General features: G+C 40.7%; 1 protein-coding gene across 5 annotated transcripts in view; it reads left to right on the top strand.

The window, feature by feature from the left end:
* The window catches only part of ASCC1 (activating signal cointegrator 1 complex subunit 1), a 120,129-nt gene that overhangs the window by 49,464 nt on the left and 49,510 nt on the right, over positions 1–21,155 (top strand). For all 5 annotated transcript variants that reach the window (XM_033209617.1, XM_033209619.1, XM_033209622.1 and 2 more), the window contains 2 exons: positions 8,802–8,938; positions 16,906–17,025. In XM_033209617.1, the coding sequence (XP_033065508.1) occupies positions 8,802–8,938; positions 16,906–17,025 (257 nt within the window). The remainder of the gene's footprint in view (positions 1–8,801; positions 8,939–16,905; positions 17,026–21,155) is intronic.

Genomic DNA, 21,155 nt, shown 5'->3' with positions numbered 1-21,155 from the left:
CTAGTGTGGATTTGATATTCATGTAAAATACAGTTGGGTTTATTTTTAGTTTACTTTCAAATTAGGTTTCTTTCCCCTTTCCATACTTGTTTATTTTATTTTATGTTTGAATATGTAGACCATTATCGTGCTTCCAAAAGTCAAAACTATGTAAGAGGCTTACATACCCAGAAGTGTCACACATTCTTGTATTCTTTCTGCCCCTTTCTTCTTCATCCCTTGGGGGTGACCAGTATCACTGTTTTCTGGTTTATTTGTCCTGTGTTTGTTTTTGTAAAAATAAGCATATATATATTAATGTATGTTTTCGTATTTTACCTTCTTTCTTAAACAAATGGTAGCAAGTACAGAAGCTCTTCTGCACTTGTCTTTTTTTTTGAGACAGGGTCTTGCTGTATCGCTCAGGCTGGAATGCAATGGCACTATCACAGCTCACTGCAGCCTCGACCTCTGGGACTCAAGTGATCCTCCCACCTCAGCCTCCCGAGTAGCTGGAACTATCAGCATGCGTGTGCCACCACACCTGGCTCATTTTTGTATTTCTTGTGTAGACGAGGTTTCACCATGTTGCCCTGGCTGGTCTCAAGTGATCTGCCCACCTTGGCCTCCCAAAGTGCTGTGATTACAGGTGTGAGCCACCCCGCCCAGTCCTGCACTGTACTTTTCTCATTTAATAATAGGTCCTGAAAAATCACTCCAGATCATATTATATATGTGTTTATACATAGTTTTCAACCATTCTGTAGTTGAGCATTTAAGTGTTTTGCAGTAATGCTGTAATGTCTAACCTCATGCATACATATTTTACATTGTTGATGTATCTTCAGGATAAATTCCTAGAAGTAGGATTGTTGGGTGTATTCATCTGCTCCGGCTGCTGTCGTAGAATACCACAGACTGGGTGGCTTCAACAATAGAAATTTATTTTCTCTTAGCCCCAGAAGCTGAAAGACTAAGATCAAGGTGCTGGCAGGGTTGCTTTCTGCTATAGCCTCTTCCTGGCTTGCAGATGGCTGCCTGCTTGCTATGTCCTCACGCGACTGTTTCTCTTTGCCGGCCTTTTCTCTGTGCTTTCTCACTCCTGGTGTTTCTTCTTCTGTATAAAGACACCAGTCCTATTGGATTAGGGCCTCACCCTTATGGCCTCGTTTAACTTTATCCCCAAAAGGCCCTGTCTCCAAATACGTTTACATTGGGTAGAAAGGCTTCAGCATATGAATTTGGGGAGGACACAATTCAGTCCAGAGCATTGGGTCAGATGGTAAATACTTATTTATGGTGTTTTTTTTTTTTGAGAGCGGAGTCTCGCTGTGTCGCCCAGGCTGGAGTGCAGTGGCGCCATCTCGGCTCACTGCAAGCTCCGCCTCCCGGGTTCCCGCCATTCTCCCGCCTCAGCCTCCGAGTAGCTGGGACTACAGGCACCCGCCACCTCGCCCGGCTAGTTTTTTGTATTTTTAGTAGAGACGGGGTTTCACCGTGTTAGCCGGGAGGGTCTCGATCTCCTGACCTCGTGATCCACCCGTCTCGGCCTCCCAAAGTGCTGGGATTACAGGCGTGAGCCACTGCGCCCGGCCTGGTGTCTTTTGTTTTGTTAGATATTGCCAAATTTCCCTCCACAGGGATTGTACCATTTTGCATTTCCACTAGCAATGTATGAACATGCCCGTGTCCCTACAGCACTCCAACAGAGTGTATTGTGAAGCTTTTGAATTTTTGTCAGTTTGATGGGTGAGAAATGGTATTCAGTGTAGTTTTAATTTGCATTTTTTAAATGAGCAAAATTGTATGTCTTTCTACATGTTCGAGTCATTTTTATATCTTTATTCTTGTGAAGTGTCTGTCTTTTGCCTATTGTTCAATAGCATTTTGAGTTTTTTCTTTGATTTTTAAAAGTATTTTATTTTATTTATTTATTTTTTTGAGACGGAGTCTTGCTCTGTCACCCAGGCTGGAGTGCAATGGCGCCATCTTGACTCACTGCAACTTCCACCTCCCAGGTCCAAGCAATTCTCCTGCCTCAGCCTCCTGAGTAGCTGGAACTACAAGCGCGTGCCACCACGCCTGGCTAATTTTTTTGTATTTTTAGTAGAGACAGGGTTTCACTGTGTCAGCCAGGATGGTCTCAGTCTTCTGACCTTGTGATCCCCCTGCCTCGGCCTCCCAAAGTGCTGGGATTACAGGCGTGAGACACCGCCAGTGGGCTAGCCAGGTGTGGTAGCTTCAGGTGGGAGGCCTGCTTAAGGCCAGGAGTTTGAAACCAGCCTTTGCAACATAATGAGACCCCATTTCTACAAAAATTAAAAAAAAATTAGCTGAGTTTGGTGATGAGAGCTTGTAGTCCCAGCTACTTGGGAGGCTGAGGAGAGAGGATTGCTTGAGGCCAGGAGTTTGAGGCTGTAGGATTCATGATCCTGCCACTGCACCCCAGCTTGGGTAACAGAGGAGACCTTGTCTTAAAAAAAAAAAGACGTAGATACAACTTATTTAACAGCTTCATTAAGGTATAATTTACATACCATAAAATTCATTTTAAGTGTACAATTTAGTGATTTTTTTTTTTTTTTTTTTTTTTTGAGACGGAGTCTGGCTCTGTCGCCCAGGCTGGAGTGCGGTGGCCGGATCTCAGCTCACTGCAAGCTCCGCCTCCCGGGTTTACGCCATTCTCCTGCCTCAGCCTCCCGAGTAGCTGGGACTACAGGCGCCCGCTACCTCGCCCGGCTAGTTTTTTTGTATTCTTTTAGTAGAGACGAGGTTTCACCGTGTTAGCCAGGGTGGTCTCGATCTCCTGACCTCGTGATCCGCCCGTCTCGGCCTCCCAAAGTGCTGGGATTACAGGCTTGAGCCACCGCGCCCCGCCAATTTAGTGATTTTAAATAAATTTACAGAGTTGTGCAATCATTACCACAATCCAGCTTTAGAATACCCTAAAAAGTTCCCTTTTGCCTGTTTGCCGCCCCACTCCTCACCACAGGCAGCTATTAACCTGATTTCAGTCTCGTTAGATTTGTCCTTTCTGGACATTTCATATGGATAGAATCATATATAATACATAGTCTTTTGCATCTGGCTTCTTTTACTTAGCATAATGTTTTGAGGTTTAGCTATACTTTTGCATGTGTTAGTAGTTCATTACTTTTGATTTCCGAATAGTGTTGCATATATGGCTAGCCTCTATTTTGTTTATTCATTCACCAGTTGATGGACTTGTGGATTGTTCCTATCTTTGGCTATTATAAATAATATTGCTGTGAGATTCACGTTCACATCTTTAGGTGGACCTTTGTTTTCATTTCGTTGGGTAGAATCCTAGGAGTGAAATGGCTGGGTTTTATTTTTTTCTGTGAATTTTTGTAAATTTATGTTTAATTTTTTGAGTAACTGCCAAACTGTTTTCCAAAGTGGCTGTGCCATTTTACAAATTTCTGTTTTGCAAAGTGGCTGCTCAGTTTTTCCATATCCTCATCTACACTTGTTATTATCTTTTTGATTATAATAATTCTGATGGGTCTGAGGTAATATCTCATTTTGGTTTTGATTTGCACTTATTTAATGACTAATGATGTTGAGCCTCTTTTCATAAGTTTATTAGCCATTAGTATATCCTCTTTTGGGAAAATATCTGTTCAAATCTTTAGCTTATTTTAAAATTGGATTATGTATCTTTTTATTGTTGAACTTTAAGAATTTCTTATGTTTATATTTATCAGACGTAGGACTTGCAAAAGTCTTTCTCCCAAATATTTTTCTCTGTGGCTTGTCTTTTCATTTTCTTGATAGTATCTTTTGAAGTGCAAGTTTTAAATTTTGAATAAGTTCACTTTATCCATTTTTTTTTCTTTTATGGATTATGCTTTTGGTGTCATATCTAAAAAAAGGCAGATATTGTGTGTGTGTGTGTGTGTGTTTTGTAGAGAAAAAAACTCAATTATGTTGTTTTTCTTTTTCTCTACAAAAAGAAACATGTTTGCCAGGCTGGTCTTGAACTGGTCTATGTTGCCCAGACTAGTTTTGAACTCCTGGCCTCAAGTGATCCTTCTGCTTTGGCTTCCCAAAGGGCTGAGATTTCAGGCATGAGCCACTGTGCCTGGCTAGAAAAGACAGATATTAAAACCACTTTCCTTTCATAGAATTATGAGATTCTCTTTATTTTCAGGGCTCATACAGTGATTAGATCCATTTATTGAGTGAGTTGTGTTGAAATGCATAAGGACTTGCCTCTGAGTGGTGTCCTATGGTCCTAGTCCCCTTTGGGCAACTATTACTAGGAAGGCTATGTATATAATATTGATCAAAAGTATAGGCTTTGGGGCCTGACTGCCTGGGTTTGAATTTTGACCTCATCTCTTCCTGGCAATGTTACCTTGGGAAAGTGGCTTCTCAGTGCCTCAGTTTCCTCATCCATAAGGTATGGCTGATAATAGTGCTTCCCTCATAAGATATTTGTACGTTGCATAGAAAACGTTTGGAGCAGAGCAAGGGCCCAACAAATATACGGTTATTGCTGGGGAGTAAGTCTCAATTGTAGTTTGGGATGGAGTTGTGCATATTAAAATCATTTGAGGGGCTTTGCATGCCTTTTCTAATGTGGCAGGCCATGGGTTAGAGATGCTGGGGTGATAAGCTTTGCACTTAGCCTTCCTTGACACAATTAAAGCTGATTGTTCCTTACAGTCACTTTCATTAAATGAGGCAATTTGTATTGATGTGTGGAATCACAAAACTTTCCATCAGATGTAAAAATAGCTCAAGCTCCATTAACACTTAGAAAAGGAAGAATCAACTAACTACTGTTGCCAAGGCAAATATTAGGCAGTAAGCCTTAGGCAAACCAAGAACAGGATGTAAGCTATTCACATTTGATAAAATACATTTCTCTGCCTTTAGGGCATTTTATTAGGCCAGACACCTGATTATACAATAAGAACTTGCAATTCAGTGATAGGATACCTGTTTCGTTCCTGTTGGAATAGAAGAGCTTCAACTTTTTTTTTTTTCTTGTTTTCATTTGCAGAATGAGATTAATGAAATTTGAGACCTACCTTCCTTTAAAAGGGATCCATGGTCCGATATGGGTATAGTATCAATAATTTATAAAGAATTCTTATAACTCGGCCGGGCGTGGTGGCTCAAGCCTGTAATCCCAGCACTTTGGGAGGCCGAGACGGGCGGATCACAAGGTCAGGAGATCGAGACCATCCTGGCTAATACGATGAAACCCCATCTCTACTAAAGAATACAAAAAACTAGCCGGGCGACGAGGCGGGCGCCTGTAGTCCCAGCTACTTGGGAGGCCGAGGCAGGAGAATGGCGTAAACCTGAAGGCGGAGCTTGCAGTGAGCTGAGATCCGGCCACCGCACTCCAGCCTGGGCGACAGAGCCAGACTCTGTCTCAAAAAAAAAAAAAAAAAAAGAATTCTTATAACTCAACAATAAAAGACAGTTTTTAAATGGGCAAAAGATTTTAGCAGACATTTCTCCAAAGAAGATGTACAAATATCCAAAAAGCACATGAAAAGATGTCATCATCCTTGATCATTAGTGAAATGCAAATCAAAACCGCAATGTAATACCACTTTATACCCACTAGGATCGCTATCATTTTTTTAAAAAGGAAGTGTCATTGAAGATGTAGAGAAACAGGAACCTTCATATATTGCTGCTGGGAATATTTGTTAGTTCAGCCAATGTAGAGAATGGTTTGGTGGTTTCTCAAAAGTTAAACATAGAATTGCCATGTGACCCAGCAGTTCTACTCCTGTACCCCAAATAACTGAAAGCATATGTCAACACAGAAATTTGTACACAAATGTTTATAGCAGCATTATTCCTAATAGCAAAGGTGCAAAAAACCCAAATCTTCATCAGTAGATGAATTAATAAGCACATTTTGGTACATACGTACACTAAAATATTATTTAACTCTAAAAAGGAACGAAGCAGTGATAATGCTTTAGCTTGGATGAACCTTGAAAACATCATGCTAAATGAAAGAAGTTGGTCACAGAGGTCTTATATTGTATGATTCTTTCTATATAATGTATCCAGAATAGATAAATCCAGATAGACAAAAAGGAAATTATAGGTCACTAGGGGATGGGCATGGAGAAAGAGGAGTGATTATTTAAATGAGTATGAGGGCTGGACATGGTGGCTCACGCCTATATTCCCAGCGCTTTGGGAGGCCGAGGTGGGCAGATCACCTGAGGTCAGTACTTCAAGACCAGCCTGTCCAACATGGTAAAACCCCATCTACAAAAAATCCAAAAATGAGCCAGGAATGGTGGCAGGCGCCTGTAATCCCAGCTACTCAGAAGGCTGAGGCAGGAGAATTGCTTGAACCCAGGAGGCAAAGGTTGTAGAGAGCCAAGATTGCACCATTGCACTCTAGCCTGGACGACAGAGCAAGACTCCATCTCAAAAAATAAAAATAAAATAAAAGTAAATAAAGTAAATAAATAAATGGGTATGGAATGCTTTTATCAAATGATGAAGTTTTGCTATTAAAGAATGCTGGTGGTTGCACAACATTGAATACACTAAATATAAATACTGCTGTATTGTACACTTTAAAATGGTTAATTTTATATTATGCAAATTTCACCTCAATTTTTTAAAAAAGGGATTCGTGAGGTATATTTACTTTTTGTGCTTCCCAGAGCCAACATTTTTTTTTTGGAGACAGTGTCAGTCTCGCTCTGTCACCCAGGCTGGAGTGCAGTGGCGCGATCTCGCCTCACTGCAACTTCTTCCTCCCAGATTCAAGCAATTCTCCTGCCTCAGCCTCCTGAGTAGCTGGGATTACAGGCACACACCACCACATCCGGCTAATTTTTGTATTTTTAGTAGAGACAGGGGTTTCACCATGTTGGTCAGTCTGGTCTCGAACTCCTGACCGCAGGTGATCTGCTTGCCTCGGCCTCCCAAAGTGCTGGGTTTACAGGTGTGAGCCACCGCGGCCGGCCAGAATTTCATTCCTTTTTGAGGCTGAATAATATTCCACTCTGTGTATATACCACAGTTTGTTTATCCATTCATCTGTTGATACACATTTGGGTTATTTTCATCTTTTGGCTATCGTGAGTTGTGCTTCTGGAAACATGCATATACATGTATTTGAGTCCCTTTTTCAATTCTCTTGGGCATATACCTAGGAGTAGAATTGCTGGGTCATATGATAATTCTGTTTAACTTTTTGAGGAACTGCCAAACTGTTTTTCACAGTGACTGAGTCATTTTACCTTCCTAGCAACAATGTATGAGGGTTCCAATTTCTGCACATCCTGGCCAGCACTTGTCATTTTCCATTACTTTGATTATAGACAGTTTAGTGGGTGTGATATGGTAACTCATAGTGGTTTTGATTTACATTTCCCTAAGTGACTAATAATGTTCATGTGCTTGTTAGCCAGTTCTGCTTGTTAGCCATTTGTATTTCTGCCTTGGAGAAAACGTCTATTCAAGTCCTTTTGTCTGTTTTTGTTTTTGTTTCTTTGTTTGTGTGTTTTTTGAGACAGAGTCTCACTTTGTCACCCAGGCTGGAGTACAATGGTGTGATCTTGGCTCACAGCAACCTCTGTATCCTGGGTTTAAGCGATTCTCTTGTCTCAGCCTCCCGAGTATGTGGGATTACAGGCGCCTGCCACCACACCCAGCTAATTTTTATATTTTTAGTAGAGATGGCATTTCACCATGTTGGTCAGGCTGGTCTTGAACTCCTGACCTCAAGTGATCAGTCTGCCTCAGCCTCCCAAAATGTTGGGATTACAGGTGTGAGCCGCTGTGCCTGGCCCCATTTTCCATTTTAAAATTAGGTTCAACTGGGTTCTGTAGCTCACACCCATAATCCCAGCTATGCAGGAGGCTGAGGCAGGAGGATCACTTGAGCCAGGAGTTTGAGGTTACAGTGAGCTGTGATTGCGCCACTGCAGTCCAGCCTGGGTGACAGAGCAAGACCCAGTCTCTTAAAAAATAGAAAAAATTGGGCCGGGCGTGGTGACTCACGCCTGTAATCCCAATACTTTGGGAGGCCGAGGAGGGCGGATCATGAGGTCAGGAGATTGAGACCATCCTGGCTAAAACAGTGAAACCTCATCTCTACTAAAAATACAAAAAAATTAGCTGGGCATGGTGGTGGGCGCCTGTAGTCCCAGCTACTCAGGAGGTGGAGGCAGGAGAATGGCATGAACCCGGGAGGCGGAGCTTGCAATGAGCCAAGATCGCGCCACTGCCCTCCAGCCTGGGCAACAGAGCAAGACTCTGTCTCAAAAATAAATAAATAAATAAATAAATAAATAAATATAAATAAAAAATAAAAATATTAGATGGTATTTTCATTGTTGAATTGGAAGAGTTCTTTGTATATTCTGGATACTAGACCCTTATCAAGTAAATTACTTGCAAATATTTCTGCCATTCTGTAGGCTTCTTTTCACTTTCCTGATAGTGTCCTTGATGCACAAAAGTTTTTTAATTTGATGAAGTCCAGTTTATTTTTTTCTTTTGTCGTCCATGTTTTTGGTGCCACATCTGAGAATCCATTGCCGAATTCCAGGTCATGATCTATTTTGTGTTAATTGTTTTATATGGTAGGAGGTTGTAGTCTATCTTTATTCTTTTGCATGTGGGTATTCTATTGTTCCAGCATCATTTATTGAGGAGATTGTCTCTATTGAATGGTCTTGCCACCTTGTGGAAAATCACTTGGCTGTAGGTGTGTGGGTTTATTTCTGGGGACTCAATTTTATTCTTGCCATTTGCCTTTGTAAGGGCAGAGTTTCTTGTTTTTCTTCCTTTGATAACAGGATCATGGGGTTGACAGCAGCATTTTCCAGAATCCCAAGAAGCTTCATCTCACTATTGGGATGTTGGTGCTTTTGAGTGAGGAAGAGATCCAGCAGACATGTGAGATGCTGCAGCAGTGTAAAGAGGAATTCATTAAGTGAGTAATCCTCAGGGATGGGATTGGGTGGTCTACCTGGGCTGGCTTCTTTTTGGTGTTACAGACTTGTTTTTGAACTAGAGGGTGTATGACATGGGAAGGATTCATGCGATTTGATGGAGCCCACTCAGGTAATCCAGGCTAACCTCTCATATCAGAATCTGTAGCCTTAATCACATCTACAAAAGTCTCTTTGCCATGTGAGATAGAATATTTATAAATTCCAGAGAGTGGGACATCAGCATCTCTGGGGGTCATTATTCTGTCTACTACAGTAACTCAAACATTATAACACGATTCTCTGGAAAGTCTTCATTATATTTTAGAAACACTGACTTTCTTTTTTTTTTTTTTTGAGACAGAGTCTCGCTCTGTCGCCCAGGCTGGAGTGAAGTGGCACAGTCTTGGCTCACTGCAAGCTCCGCCTCCCAGGTTCACGCCATTCTCCTGCCTTAGCTTTCTGAGTAGCTGGGACTACAGGCGCCCGCCACCACACCCGGCTAATTTTTTATATTTTTAGTAGAGATGGGATTTAACTGTGTTAGCTAGGATGGTCTTGATCTCCTGACCTTGTGATCCGCCCGCCTTAGCCTCCCAAAGTCCTGGGATTACAGGCGTGAGCCACTGTACCCAGCCTCTTTTTTTTTTTTTAATACAAATAATTTTATTTGATTCAGCAAGAATTTAAAAAGATAAAACCTTTTTAAATTATTATTATTTTATTTATTTATTTATTTTTAGGGACGGAGTCTTGCTCTGTTGCCCAGACTAGTCTCAAACTCCTGGTCTCAAGCAACCTTCCTGCTTCGGCCTCCAAAAGTGCTAGGATTACAGGCGTGAGCTGCCATGTCCAGGCAGTTCAAAAAGGATACCAGAAATAGTCTAAGCAATCTGTTTTGACTCAGGGAAAGCATTACTGTTCTGAGGACAGAGTTGTTACTCTTTTTTACTGTAAAATTTTAATTTACACATACATCTGACATAACAGCTTTATTTCAAAGAACCGTATCTTCCCCTATTTCCCTTTACTTTCTTCCTTTTACTTAAGACTGACAAAGGAGAGAAATGTGAAAGCCAATTCACTCAAATAGTTTTTTTATTCCATTCTTGTAGGCAGGCCCCATGCTATTCTAATATGGCCTTATAGAAATGGTTTACCTGGTTCATTGGATAGAACAAGGTAAAAGGATCTAAAATTTTTCTCTAGTTATGTTGTATATGAAACTGTGTAGCTCGGTGTGGTGGCTCACACTTGTAATCCCAGCACTTTGGGAGGCCGAGGCGGGCAGATCACGAGGTCAGGAGATCAAGACCATCCTGGCTAATGCGGTGAAACCCTGCCTCTACTAAAACTGCAAAAAATTAGCTGGGCGTGGTGGCGGGCCTGTTGTCCCAGCTACTCGGGAGGCTGAGGCAGGAGAATGGTGTGAACCCAGGAGGCAGAGCTTGCAGGGAGCCGAGATGGCGCCTCTGCACTCAAGCCTGGGCGACAGAGTGAGACTCCGTCTCAAAAAAGAAAAAAAAGAAAAGAAACTGTGTAATACAAACACTTTATGGGCCAGTTATCCTTTTCCACTAATTGTTTCAAAGATAAACTATTTTTCTTGAGCAAGATCATAATCTGATAGGGTTTGCAGTCTCCTATCCTTTCTGAATCTGAGAGAGCAAAAACACTTCTTGTCATGTTCTTTGCTCAGTAACAGACATGTCTGTTTTCTCTAGATCTTACCTGAAATGCAAAATAATTTGGTGTTTGTCATTAGATACTTGCTGTTTCCCTTGTCTAAAGCAAAATATTATGCCTTATTTTACAAAGCAAGGCAGTTTTACGTGGTTTAAGGATCAGTTCTGATACTTTAACTTATTTCCAGTTTACTTTTTGCTAAACTAAACTGAAAGCTACTGCATTTCCTTGGCTGCCATTGGGATAATCCTGCTAAGAAAAAATTTAAAGGTAGATAAAATATTTGTTTAGAGAAGTATTTGTTCTTTTTACCTTTTGAAAATCAGGTCACAGGTTTTTAATCACTGAAGCTTTATCCTAAGCTATGGGAAGATTTAGCTGAGTTCCTCCCTTTTATGTCTCTTGGTGCCTTTTGTGACTAAATGCCAAATTGGAGCCCTTTAAGCATGTCAGAGTTAGTGTGCCTAGGGAATAAAGAGCAGTCTTAATAGTTCCTCAGAATTTTTGACATGACAGTATGAAAACAGTAATTGTAGTTTTTCAAATTCAGCAAAGCTTTTGAAATAGGACAAAGTTACCCTGCCAAAAATCTGCAGTGCATGCAAAAATTTGTTTAAAGATGCTCTTTTTAAAAAGCTGGAAAGATGTGGAACCAGCGAGTAAAATAAAGCAAGCCTCCCCAACCTTCTTCTCCTAATTTCCCCCATCACATGCATTTATTTAAAAAGTAAAAAGTGCAAAACTGATTTACTTCTGAGAAGAGACTACTTCTTAAAAAAACAAAAAGGGTACTTCTGTTAAAGCTCTGGTAAGTAAATCAGTAAATTGGATCATTGAATCTTTTCTTGCTCTTTGACGTTAATCTTTGTGCTTGGTATATACTTAGAAAAAAAAATTCGTAAATAATGGCATTTCTAACCTGAACCTTTTATGGTGTAGTGGTCCCAAATTAAAATATGAAAGGAAAACACTGAAAAATGAACAGACCTGTACATAGTGTGCTGTAGTTTAATTTGATGGTTTTTAAAATTGGAGTATTGAAATAAATGTGGCTATATTGGAATTTGATTTAAACTGTGGTGCTATATGGCTATATTAAAGAAATGAGTAGTTGAGTATTCGTTTTAAATTTGGGGGTAGTTTTTTAATTTGAAGGATGCTATAAGACCAAAAACAGGATTTTTGTTTCAGTTTTTCAGTGAAAGGCTTATGTAGCTCTATAGATTTTGAATGAATTATTCAGTGTTTAGTAAATTCGGAAGCTCCGGCTGTGTCCCTGGTGACTTTTCTCTGTGAGATATAGGATACAGACGGTGCACTGGCTCTGAGTATGGAGTCTGACAGGTGTGCAGCTCTTCTTCAGTCCCAGCAGCACCCTCCTGTGCCTCAGTTTTCCCAGCAGGTCTGACGTCAAACCACAAAAGTTTAAAGGGACTAGAAAGAGGAGAGAAAATACCCATGAACAAACGTTAATGCCTGATTATTGCCTCACGTGACATCAGTTGGAAAGTATTTGCTTACTGGTGTCCCAGATGTAATTGTTTGGCCACCAAGACAAAGTGTTTATCGGGCAAACCATTGGATTTCTATCCTGCTCTTCAATCTCCCTCTTGATAAATCTTAGGGGTAGGTTGAAAGAGTTTGTGTTTCTGCTCATAAAGCAGGCTTTGGATCCTGTTTCATTGTTTCTAACTTTGTTTTTGTTCTTAGTACCCCATCTAATTCCAAGTATTTGAGGTAGTTAAGAGGACATGTATACAAAAGAAATGTTATAGTCAGAGATTTAGAAACCGTAAGGATGGTATAGGGAGAAAATTCTACCTGAAAATCAAGGTAAGATAATAATTGTACTTGAGCATTAAAGTTTGGTACTATTTTCTGACACCAGTGTACTTGAACTAAATTACAAAAAGAAGTACACCACTTATTATAGTTCTTGTCTGATAAAGCAGTATGACAATTTTTTTTATAGTTAAAAAAAATTTTCAGTTGTGGTAAAATACAACATAAAATTTGCCATCATAACCATTTTAAGTGCACAGTTCAGTAGTGTTAAGTACACTCAGGCTGTTGTGCAGCCAACCCCAATATAACAGTTTTTTCAGGAGAGTAACATTTTCTGGTTCTCAGTCTGTCAAAAGTTTGTCATGTAAATCTTTATTTATTTATTTATTTATTTTTAAGACGGAGTCTTGCTCTGTCACCCGGGCTGGAGTGCAGTGGCCAGATATCAGCTCACTGCAAGCTCCGCCTCCCAGGTTTACGCCATTCTCCTGCCTCAGTCTCCCGTGTAGCTGGGACTACAGGCACCCGCCACCTCGCCCAACTAGTTTTTTGTATTTTTTAATAGAGGTGGGGTTTCACCGTGTTAGCCAGGATGGTCTCGATCTCCTGACCTCGTGATCCGCCCGTCTTGGCCTCCCAAAGTGCTGGGATTACAGGCTTGAGCCACCGTGCCCGGCCTGTCATGTAAATCTTAAGAAAGAATGCTAAATGATGATGGACAGTGTCTTTAACAGGAATTTTGCAGAAGATAAAAACATTGTTCTTATGGGTCTTTCTTCTGCTGACCCTAGAAATTGCAGATGTAACATTAAATATAACCCATTAAAAACATTTTAGTGGGAATCTAAGCCAATGGTGTGATGCTTTCTGGTGATTTAACTATGCAGGGTAAGAGCTTTAGAAATGATGGGGGATGTATATTTAGTGTGAAACTTTTTTTCAAACAGACTTTTTTGACTTCACTTTGATAGGATTCAGTGGCAGTCTTTCAAATTGAACTCTTTGGCTAGTGCTTGGAATGGAGATATATTGTGTATTGATTGAAGCTACATACCTCAGATGACAGTTCAGAGCTTGGCTTGTGTTTTGAAATGTTTCACTTCTTATTAGGGGTGGCTATAGGAAGACTTATTATGATTGGGGCTGCAATTTTTATTAATTAGAAAAAGTATCTGGGCCAGGCGCAGTGACTCATGCCTGTAACCCAAGCACTTTGGGAGGCCAAGCTGGGAGGATTGCTTGAGCCCAGGAGTTTGAGACCACATTGGTCAACATGGAAAGAAAATTGTCTGCCTGAAATAGTTGAGTTACTAATTTCATACTGAGAAAAGTTTTGGTCTTATGCAGTAATAAGGCCTTGAAGTGTTAAGGGAATCTTTACTATTAGGATTCCTAGGCTACAAAGCATTCCCATGACCTGGGTTCAATGTCAAGACAACGTTTTTTCCAGCTGTCTTTTGATTGATCCTAAAAAAAATTTTTTTTTTCTTTTTTTTTTTTTGAGACAGAGTCTCATTCTGTCGCCCAGGCTGGAATGCAGTGGCGAGATCTCTGCTCACTGCAAGCTCCGCCCCTTAGGTTCACACCATTCTCCTGCCTCAGCCTCCCGAGTAGCTGGGACTACAGGTGCCCGCCACCACGCCTGGCTAATTTTTTGTATATTTAGTAGAGACGGGATTTCACCATGTTTCTTCGTGTTAGCCAGAATGGTCTCGATCTCCTGACCTCATGATCCACCCGCCTTAGCCTCCCAAAGTGCTGGGATTACAGGTGTGAGCCACTGCGTCCGGCCACATCCTTTTGTTTTTAAGGCAGCACCACATTTTTACTTAATGACAATATAGCAAGTATATTATGCTGTTCTCGCATTATTGCTATAAAGAAATACCAGCGACTGGGTAACTTATAAAGAAAAGAGATTTAATCGGCTCACGGTTCTGCAGGTTTGCAAGAAGCATGCTCGGCTCCTGGGGAGGCCTCAGGAAGCTTCATTTATGGCAGAAGGTGAAGGGAATCAAGCACGTCACATGGCAAAAGCAGGAACAAGCAACAGAGAGTGGCAGGGGAGGTGCCATACACTTTGAAACAAGTAGATTTTGTGTGAACTCAGAGTGAGAGCTCATTTATCACCAAGGGGTGGCCCAAGCCATTGATAAGAGGTCTGTCCCCATGATTCCAACACCTCCCACTAGGCCCCACCTCCAACATTAGGGATTATAATTCAACAGGAGATTTGGGCAGGGACACATATTCAAACTAATATATCAGCCTGTGACCATATTCTTCTCAAAATTGTCCAGAACAGCTTCCCCCTTAAAACATCCATTTAATGTTTACCAGAGATTTATTGAACACCCATTTTGTATAAGGCATGGTGTCAGATTTTGAGGATATAGATGTGGATAAGATGGAGAAAGTGCCTATCCTCCTGGGGTTTGGAGAAGACTGTGCAGTGAGCTGATTTTTAATTGGATTTCAGCATGGCACAACAAGGCACAACTTGGAGTACGAGTTTAATAAGGGGCCCAGGAAGAAAACAGGATGGTGGGGCTTTACTTAACACAAAGGTAATACATGTTAACTTTAGGAAAGCAGGAATTATAGATACACAAAAATAAAATATCACTTGTAATCTTACCACTTAAAAGTAATTACCATTAACACTTTGGATACGTATATGCATGTTTTTCCTTTGATGTGTAATTTACTAACAGTAAAAATGCACAGATCTTAGGTGTAGTTGATGAGCTTTGACAAAATGTCTATACCTGTGCAACCTCACCCAAATCAAGACGTGGAACGTTGCCATCACCCCATGAGGGTCCCTCATGCCTTTTTCCAGTGAATTCACTTCTCCCAGAAGCAACCTCCGTTCTCATTTCTATTGCATAGATTTGGTTGGTTTGTTTTTTAATGTCCTCTAAATAAAATTATTCAGTATATACACTTTTGTTTTGGTTTATTTTGGATATTTTTTAAAATTTTAACTTGTTAATGGATAATACATTTACATAGTTCAAAAATTTAAAGTTGCAAAGGATATGCAGTGCAGTTTCTCTACCATTGAAATTCATCAACCACCTGCTTTCCTCTCTAGAGGCAACCAGTGTGTCACTTTCTCTGTATCCTTCCAGGGATTTTATAGATGTGTAAACAAAGATATATAACATATTTTTTTCTTACCTCCATCTTTTGTACAAGTAGCATAGCATGTACATTGTTGTAGACCTTTTTTAAAACTTAGAAATATAATTTATTATATCAGTTTTATATATCATTTTGTATCAGTTTTTAATCAGTTTTTATCTTTTTATATCAGTACCTAAAAGCTTCCTTAGTCACATGTATAGTTTATTTATTGCTCATAGTATTATAGTTTATCTAATCAGTACCATGTTATTTGACTTTTAGTCTGTTGCCAATCTTTTGATACTCAAAACAAAACTTTATGCCTCATTTAAAACCCTATGCATAGGCCAAGTGCGGTGGTTCATGTCCATAATAACCCCAGCACTTTGGGAGGCCAAGGCAGGCAGATGGCTTCAGCCCAGGAGTTCGAGACCAGCCTGGGCAACATGGCAAAACCCAGTCTCTACTAAAAATATAAAAATTAGCCGGACATGGTGGCACACGTTTGTAATTCCAGCTACTTGGGAGGCTGAGACAGGAGAATCACTTGAACCTAGGAGGCGGAGATTGCAATCTGAGATTGTGCCATTGCACTCCAGCCTGGGCGACTAGCAAAACTGTCTCAAAAAAAAAAAAAAAGGCCAGGTGCGGTGGCTCACACCTATAATCCCAGCACTTTGGGAGGCCGAGGCGGGCACAAGGTCAGGAGATTGAGACCATCCTGGCTAACATGGTGAAACCCTGTCTCTACTAAAAATACAAAATAATTAGCTGGGCATCATGTCGGGTGCCTGTAGTCCCAGCTACTTTGGAGGCTGAGGCAGGAGAATGGCATAAACCCGGGAGGTGGAGGTTGCAGTAAGCCAGGGTCGTGCCACTGCACTCCAGCCTGGGCAATAGAGCAAGACTCCATCTCAAAACAAAACAAACCAACCAAACAAAAAAATAAATAAAGATGTGATATCAGTTTACACCTCCACGTTTGTTATATGAGTGAAATGCTGTTTGTAACTTGTAGAAATAGTAGAGATGGGCACCTGAGAGATAAGCCAACATAGTAAATGTCTTTATGGATCAGAACTGTCGTCACTTTACTTTCTCTATGAGACCGTGCTAATAAACTGGTATTGGGAAAAATATAGTGTGACATTGGAAATACTTTCCAGTGTTTTCCAATTTCTGTGCATTGAAAATTTACTAATTTTGAAATTAGAAGGGCAATTAGATAATGTTAGGGAACAAACACAACTACTATGTTTTTGTACATAATGTAAGTAACATACATATTTGACTATGTATATTAACCATGTTTCAAAATATAATAGCCCTCTTAGCTTAAACAGATATCTTAATGCGTTTTCCTTTGCAGTGACATTTCTGGGGGTAAACCCCTAGAAGTGGAGATGGCAGGGATAGAATACATGAATGATGATCCTGGCATGGTGGATGTTCTTTACGCCAAAGTCCATATGAAAGATGGCTCCAACAGGTATGTTTCTGGAATGCTTCTTTGTTTCAATCAAGAGGTACCTGAAATCATCCTCAAAAGTTTGATTGATTTTGATTCCTTTTCTTTGAGTTCTTATTGTAAAGAACATGTTAATTATTTCTCTTTCTTTCTTTCTTTCTTTCTTTCTTTTTTAATAATCTCTTGGAAAAGGAATTTGTTGCAGGAAAAAGTATCATACTTTAAGTCTGACTTTCAGGATGGGGGTCTTACTATGACCAAGCTGATCTCAGCGTCCTGGGCTCCAGGGATCTTTCTGCTTCAGCCTCCCAAGTGGCTGTGACTATAGGTGCGCACCCTGCACCAGGCTAATCTGGTAGCTGCTGAGTTACTTGGATAATGGGTGTTGATAGTCTTTGTGGAACTCAGTGGTTCCTTTGTGTTTCCCAGAATAAGAGGCAGAAAGGATGGCATTTTAGAATATGAGTTTCAAACGCGATGTAATGCGGTTGTAGTGGATACCAGGACAAAATGGGGATGAAAACTTTACCAACTTCATAAGTTTATTAATCTTAATTTTGGCTGGGCGTGGTGGCTAACGCCTATAATCCTAGCACTTTGGGAGGCTGAGGTGGGTGGATTGCTTGAGCCCAGGAGTTCAAGACTGGCCTGGGCAACAGAGTGAAAGAAGCTCTCTATACAAAAAAAAAACAAAAAACAAAATTAGCCAGGCATAATGGTGTACACCTGTAGTTTCAGCTGCTCAGGAGGCTGAAGTGGGAGGATCACCTGAGCCTGAGGAGGTCAAGGCTGCAGTGAGCCACGATCACACCACTGCAGTCCAGCCTGGGCAACAGACAGAGACCCTGTCTCAAAAAAAAAAAAAAAAAAAAAATTGGCCAGGTGCAGTGGCTCATGCCTGTAATCCTAGCACTTTGGGAGACTGAGGTGGGCGGATCATGAAGTCAGGAAATCGAATTCACCCTGGCTAACATGGTGAAACTCCATCTCTACTAAAAAAACACAAAAAATTAGCCAGGCGTGGTGGCATGCGCCTGTAGTCCAAGCTACTCAGGAGACTGAGGCAGGAGAATCACTTGAACCAGGGTGGCAGAGGTTGCAGTGAGCTGAGATCGCGCCACTGCACTCCAGCCTGGCAACAGAGTGAGACTCCATCTCAAAAAAAAAAAAAAAAAAAAAATTAAAAAGATTAAATTACTTAAAATGCTTAAAATAGTGCTTGGCACACACATTATCAAAACATCAAAAAATGTTTATTATACTTTTTAAAGTTCTAGGGTACATGTGCACAATGTTCAGGTTTGTTACATATGTATACGTGTGCCGTGTTGGTTTGCTGCACCCATTAACTTGTCATTTACATTAGGTATTTCTCCTAATGCTATCCCTCCCCCAACCCCCCGCCCCATGACAGACCCCGGTGTGTTGATGTTCCCTGCCCTGTGTCCCAAGTGTTCTCACTGTTCAGTTCCCACCTATGAGTGAGAACATGCGGTGTTTGGTTTTCTGTCCTTGCGATAGTTTGCTCAGAATGATGGTTTCCAGCTTCATCCATGTCCCTACAAAGAATATGACTTCATCCTTTTTTTATGGCTGCATGGTATTCCATGGTGTATATGTGCCACATTTTTTTAATCCAGTCTATCGTTGATGGACATTTGGGTTGGTTGCAAGTCTTTGCTATTGTGAATAGTGCTGCAATAAACATACGTGTGCATATGTCTTTATAGTAGCATGATTTATTCTCCTTTGGGTATATACCCAGTAATGGGGTCACTGGGTCAAATGGCATTTCTAGTTCTAGATCCTTGAGGAATCGCCACGCTGTTTTCCACAATGGTTGAACTAGTTTACACTCCCACCAACAGTGTAAAAACGTTCTTGTTTCTCCACATCCTCTCCAGCACCTGTTGTTTCCTGACTTTTTGATGATCACCATTCTAACTGGTGGGAGATGGTCTCTCATTGTGGTTTTGATTTGCATTTCTTTGATGGCCAGTGATGATGAGCATTTTTTCATGTGTCTGTTGGCTCCATAAATGTTTTCTTTTGAAAAGTGTTCATATCTTTTGCCCACTTTTTAAGGGGGTTGTTTGATTTTTTTCTTGTAAATTTGTCTAAGTTCTTTGTAAATTCTGGGTATTAGCCCTTTGTTAGATGGTTAGATTGCAAACATTTTCTCTCATTCTGTAGGTTGCAAATGTTTACTCTTTTTAATTTTTGTTATTACCACACCTACGTCCCTCCCAGCGATTCTCAGTCTGCAGTTGAGGCGATTTCTAAGGCTGGCCTTGGCATCCAGAGCCATTTCCAGTGTTAATGTCATTTATTAGTTGAATCGAAGCCTCTGGTGAACAGAGAAGCCCCACATGCGTTGGAAATTTGTTTTCGTGTGGTCTTTTTATTTAGGGCAGGGTAGAAGAAGGTTCACACTGAGCCAGAAACCTTCTAGAGAAAATCTGATTCTCTAGGCAGGCTCCCACATTTATTTGCTTTATTTGATGGTGAAACGCCATCTCTACTAAAAATACAAAAATTAGCTGGGCGTGGTGGCGGGTCCCCGTAATCCCAGCTGCTCGGGAGGCTGAAGCAGATAATTGCTTGAACCCAGGAGGCGGAGGTTGTAGTGAGCATAGATCATGCGTGGGCAACAGAGTGAGACTGTTTAAAAAAAAAAAAAGGAAAAGAAAAAAATGCATTATTAGCAATAGAGAAGGCTATCATATATGATAAAGGGTTCATTTTACCCGGAAGATATAACAGTTCTAAACTTGTAGGAGCCTAATAGAACAGCCTTAAAGTAGATTAAGTGAAATTTGTATAGTTAATGTTTTATTAGGGAAAAACTGAGAAATCCTTCATCATAGGAGGAGATTGCAACCTATTTCTCAATTATTGGTAGATCAAGCAGATATAAAGTCAGTAAAGATACAGAATATTTTGACCATGAACAAGTTTCATCTAATAGTCATCTCTGGAATTATATGCCCAGTAATTAGAGAATTCTTATTCTTTTCAGACACATGGAACAGTAGAAAAAAATTGATTACATACTGGATCATAAAGTAAGGCTTAATACATTTTAATGAGTTGGTATCTTACATATTATACTTTCTGACCAGAGATAAAACAAGGTTACCTGCAGTTACCAAGTTATTAGGAAATAATAAGGGAGTTTGAGGCATGGTGGCATGCATCTGTAATCCCAGCTACTTGAGAGGCTGAGACTGGAGAGTTGCTTGAGCCCAGGGGTTTGAGGCCAGTCTGAGCAACAGCGAGACCCTGTCTCCTAAAAGAAAAAAAAAAAAGAGCGAGTTTAGTAAGGTGATTGACTATAAAATCAGTCTAATAAAATCCTTTGGTTTTCTGTATACCAGCAGCAAACAGAAAGCAGCATCATTTAAAATAAAACACATTTATCGTAGCAACAAAAATTTTAAGAAAATTAGGAATAAATATGACAAAACATATTTAATACTTTTTTTTTTTTTTTCCCTGAGACGGAGTCTCGCTGTGTCACCCAGGCTGGAGTGCAGTGGCACCATCTCTGCTCACTGCAAGCTTCACCTCCTGGGTTCACGCTGTTCTCCTGCCTTGGCCTCCCGAGTAGCTGAGACTACAGGCGCCCACCACCACGGCCGGCTTATTTTTTGTATTTTTAGTAGAGATGGGGTTTCACCGTGTTAGCCAGGATGGTCTCAATCTCCTGACCTCGTGATCTACCTGCCTCAGCCCTCCCAAAGTGCTGGGATTACAGGCGTGAGTCACCGTGCCCAACCCATTTAATACCTTTTTGCAGGAAATTATAAATAAATTGAGAGACTATATAAATTGTATGCAGGCGTATACTACATGTGTAATGGAAACGAAGTATCAGGAACAGGAGGGGGAGGTATTTAAAAGCCACTACACTCCAGCCTGGGCAACAAGAGTGAAACTCCCATTTCAAAAAAAAAAAAGCCACTACTATAGTCCAGCTGAGAAGCAAAGAAGGCTTGAACTAGAATAATAGCAACGAGAATCACGTGGATGCAAGAATAGTGAAATCTGGCTGGGTGCAGTGCCTCACACCTGTAATCCCAGCACTTTGGGAGGCTGAGGCAGACAGATCACCAGAGGTCAGGAGTTCAAGACCAGCCTGGCCAATATGG

This window comes from Trachypithecus francoisi, unplaced genomic scaffold, assembly GCF_009764315.1.
Source record: "Trachypithecus francoisi isolate TF-2019V2 unplaced genomic scaffold, Tfra_2.0 Lachesis_group9, whole genome shotgun sequence".
Taxonomy (NCBI): domain Eukaryota; kingdom Metazoa; phylum Chordata; class Mammalia; order Primates; family Cercopithecidae; genus Trachypithecus; species Trachypithecus francoisi.
Note: the sequence above shows the minus strand (reverse complement) of the source record. Positions and strands in the feature narration are given on the sequence as shown.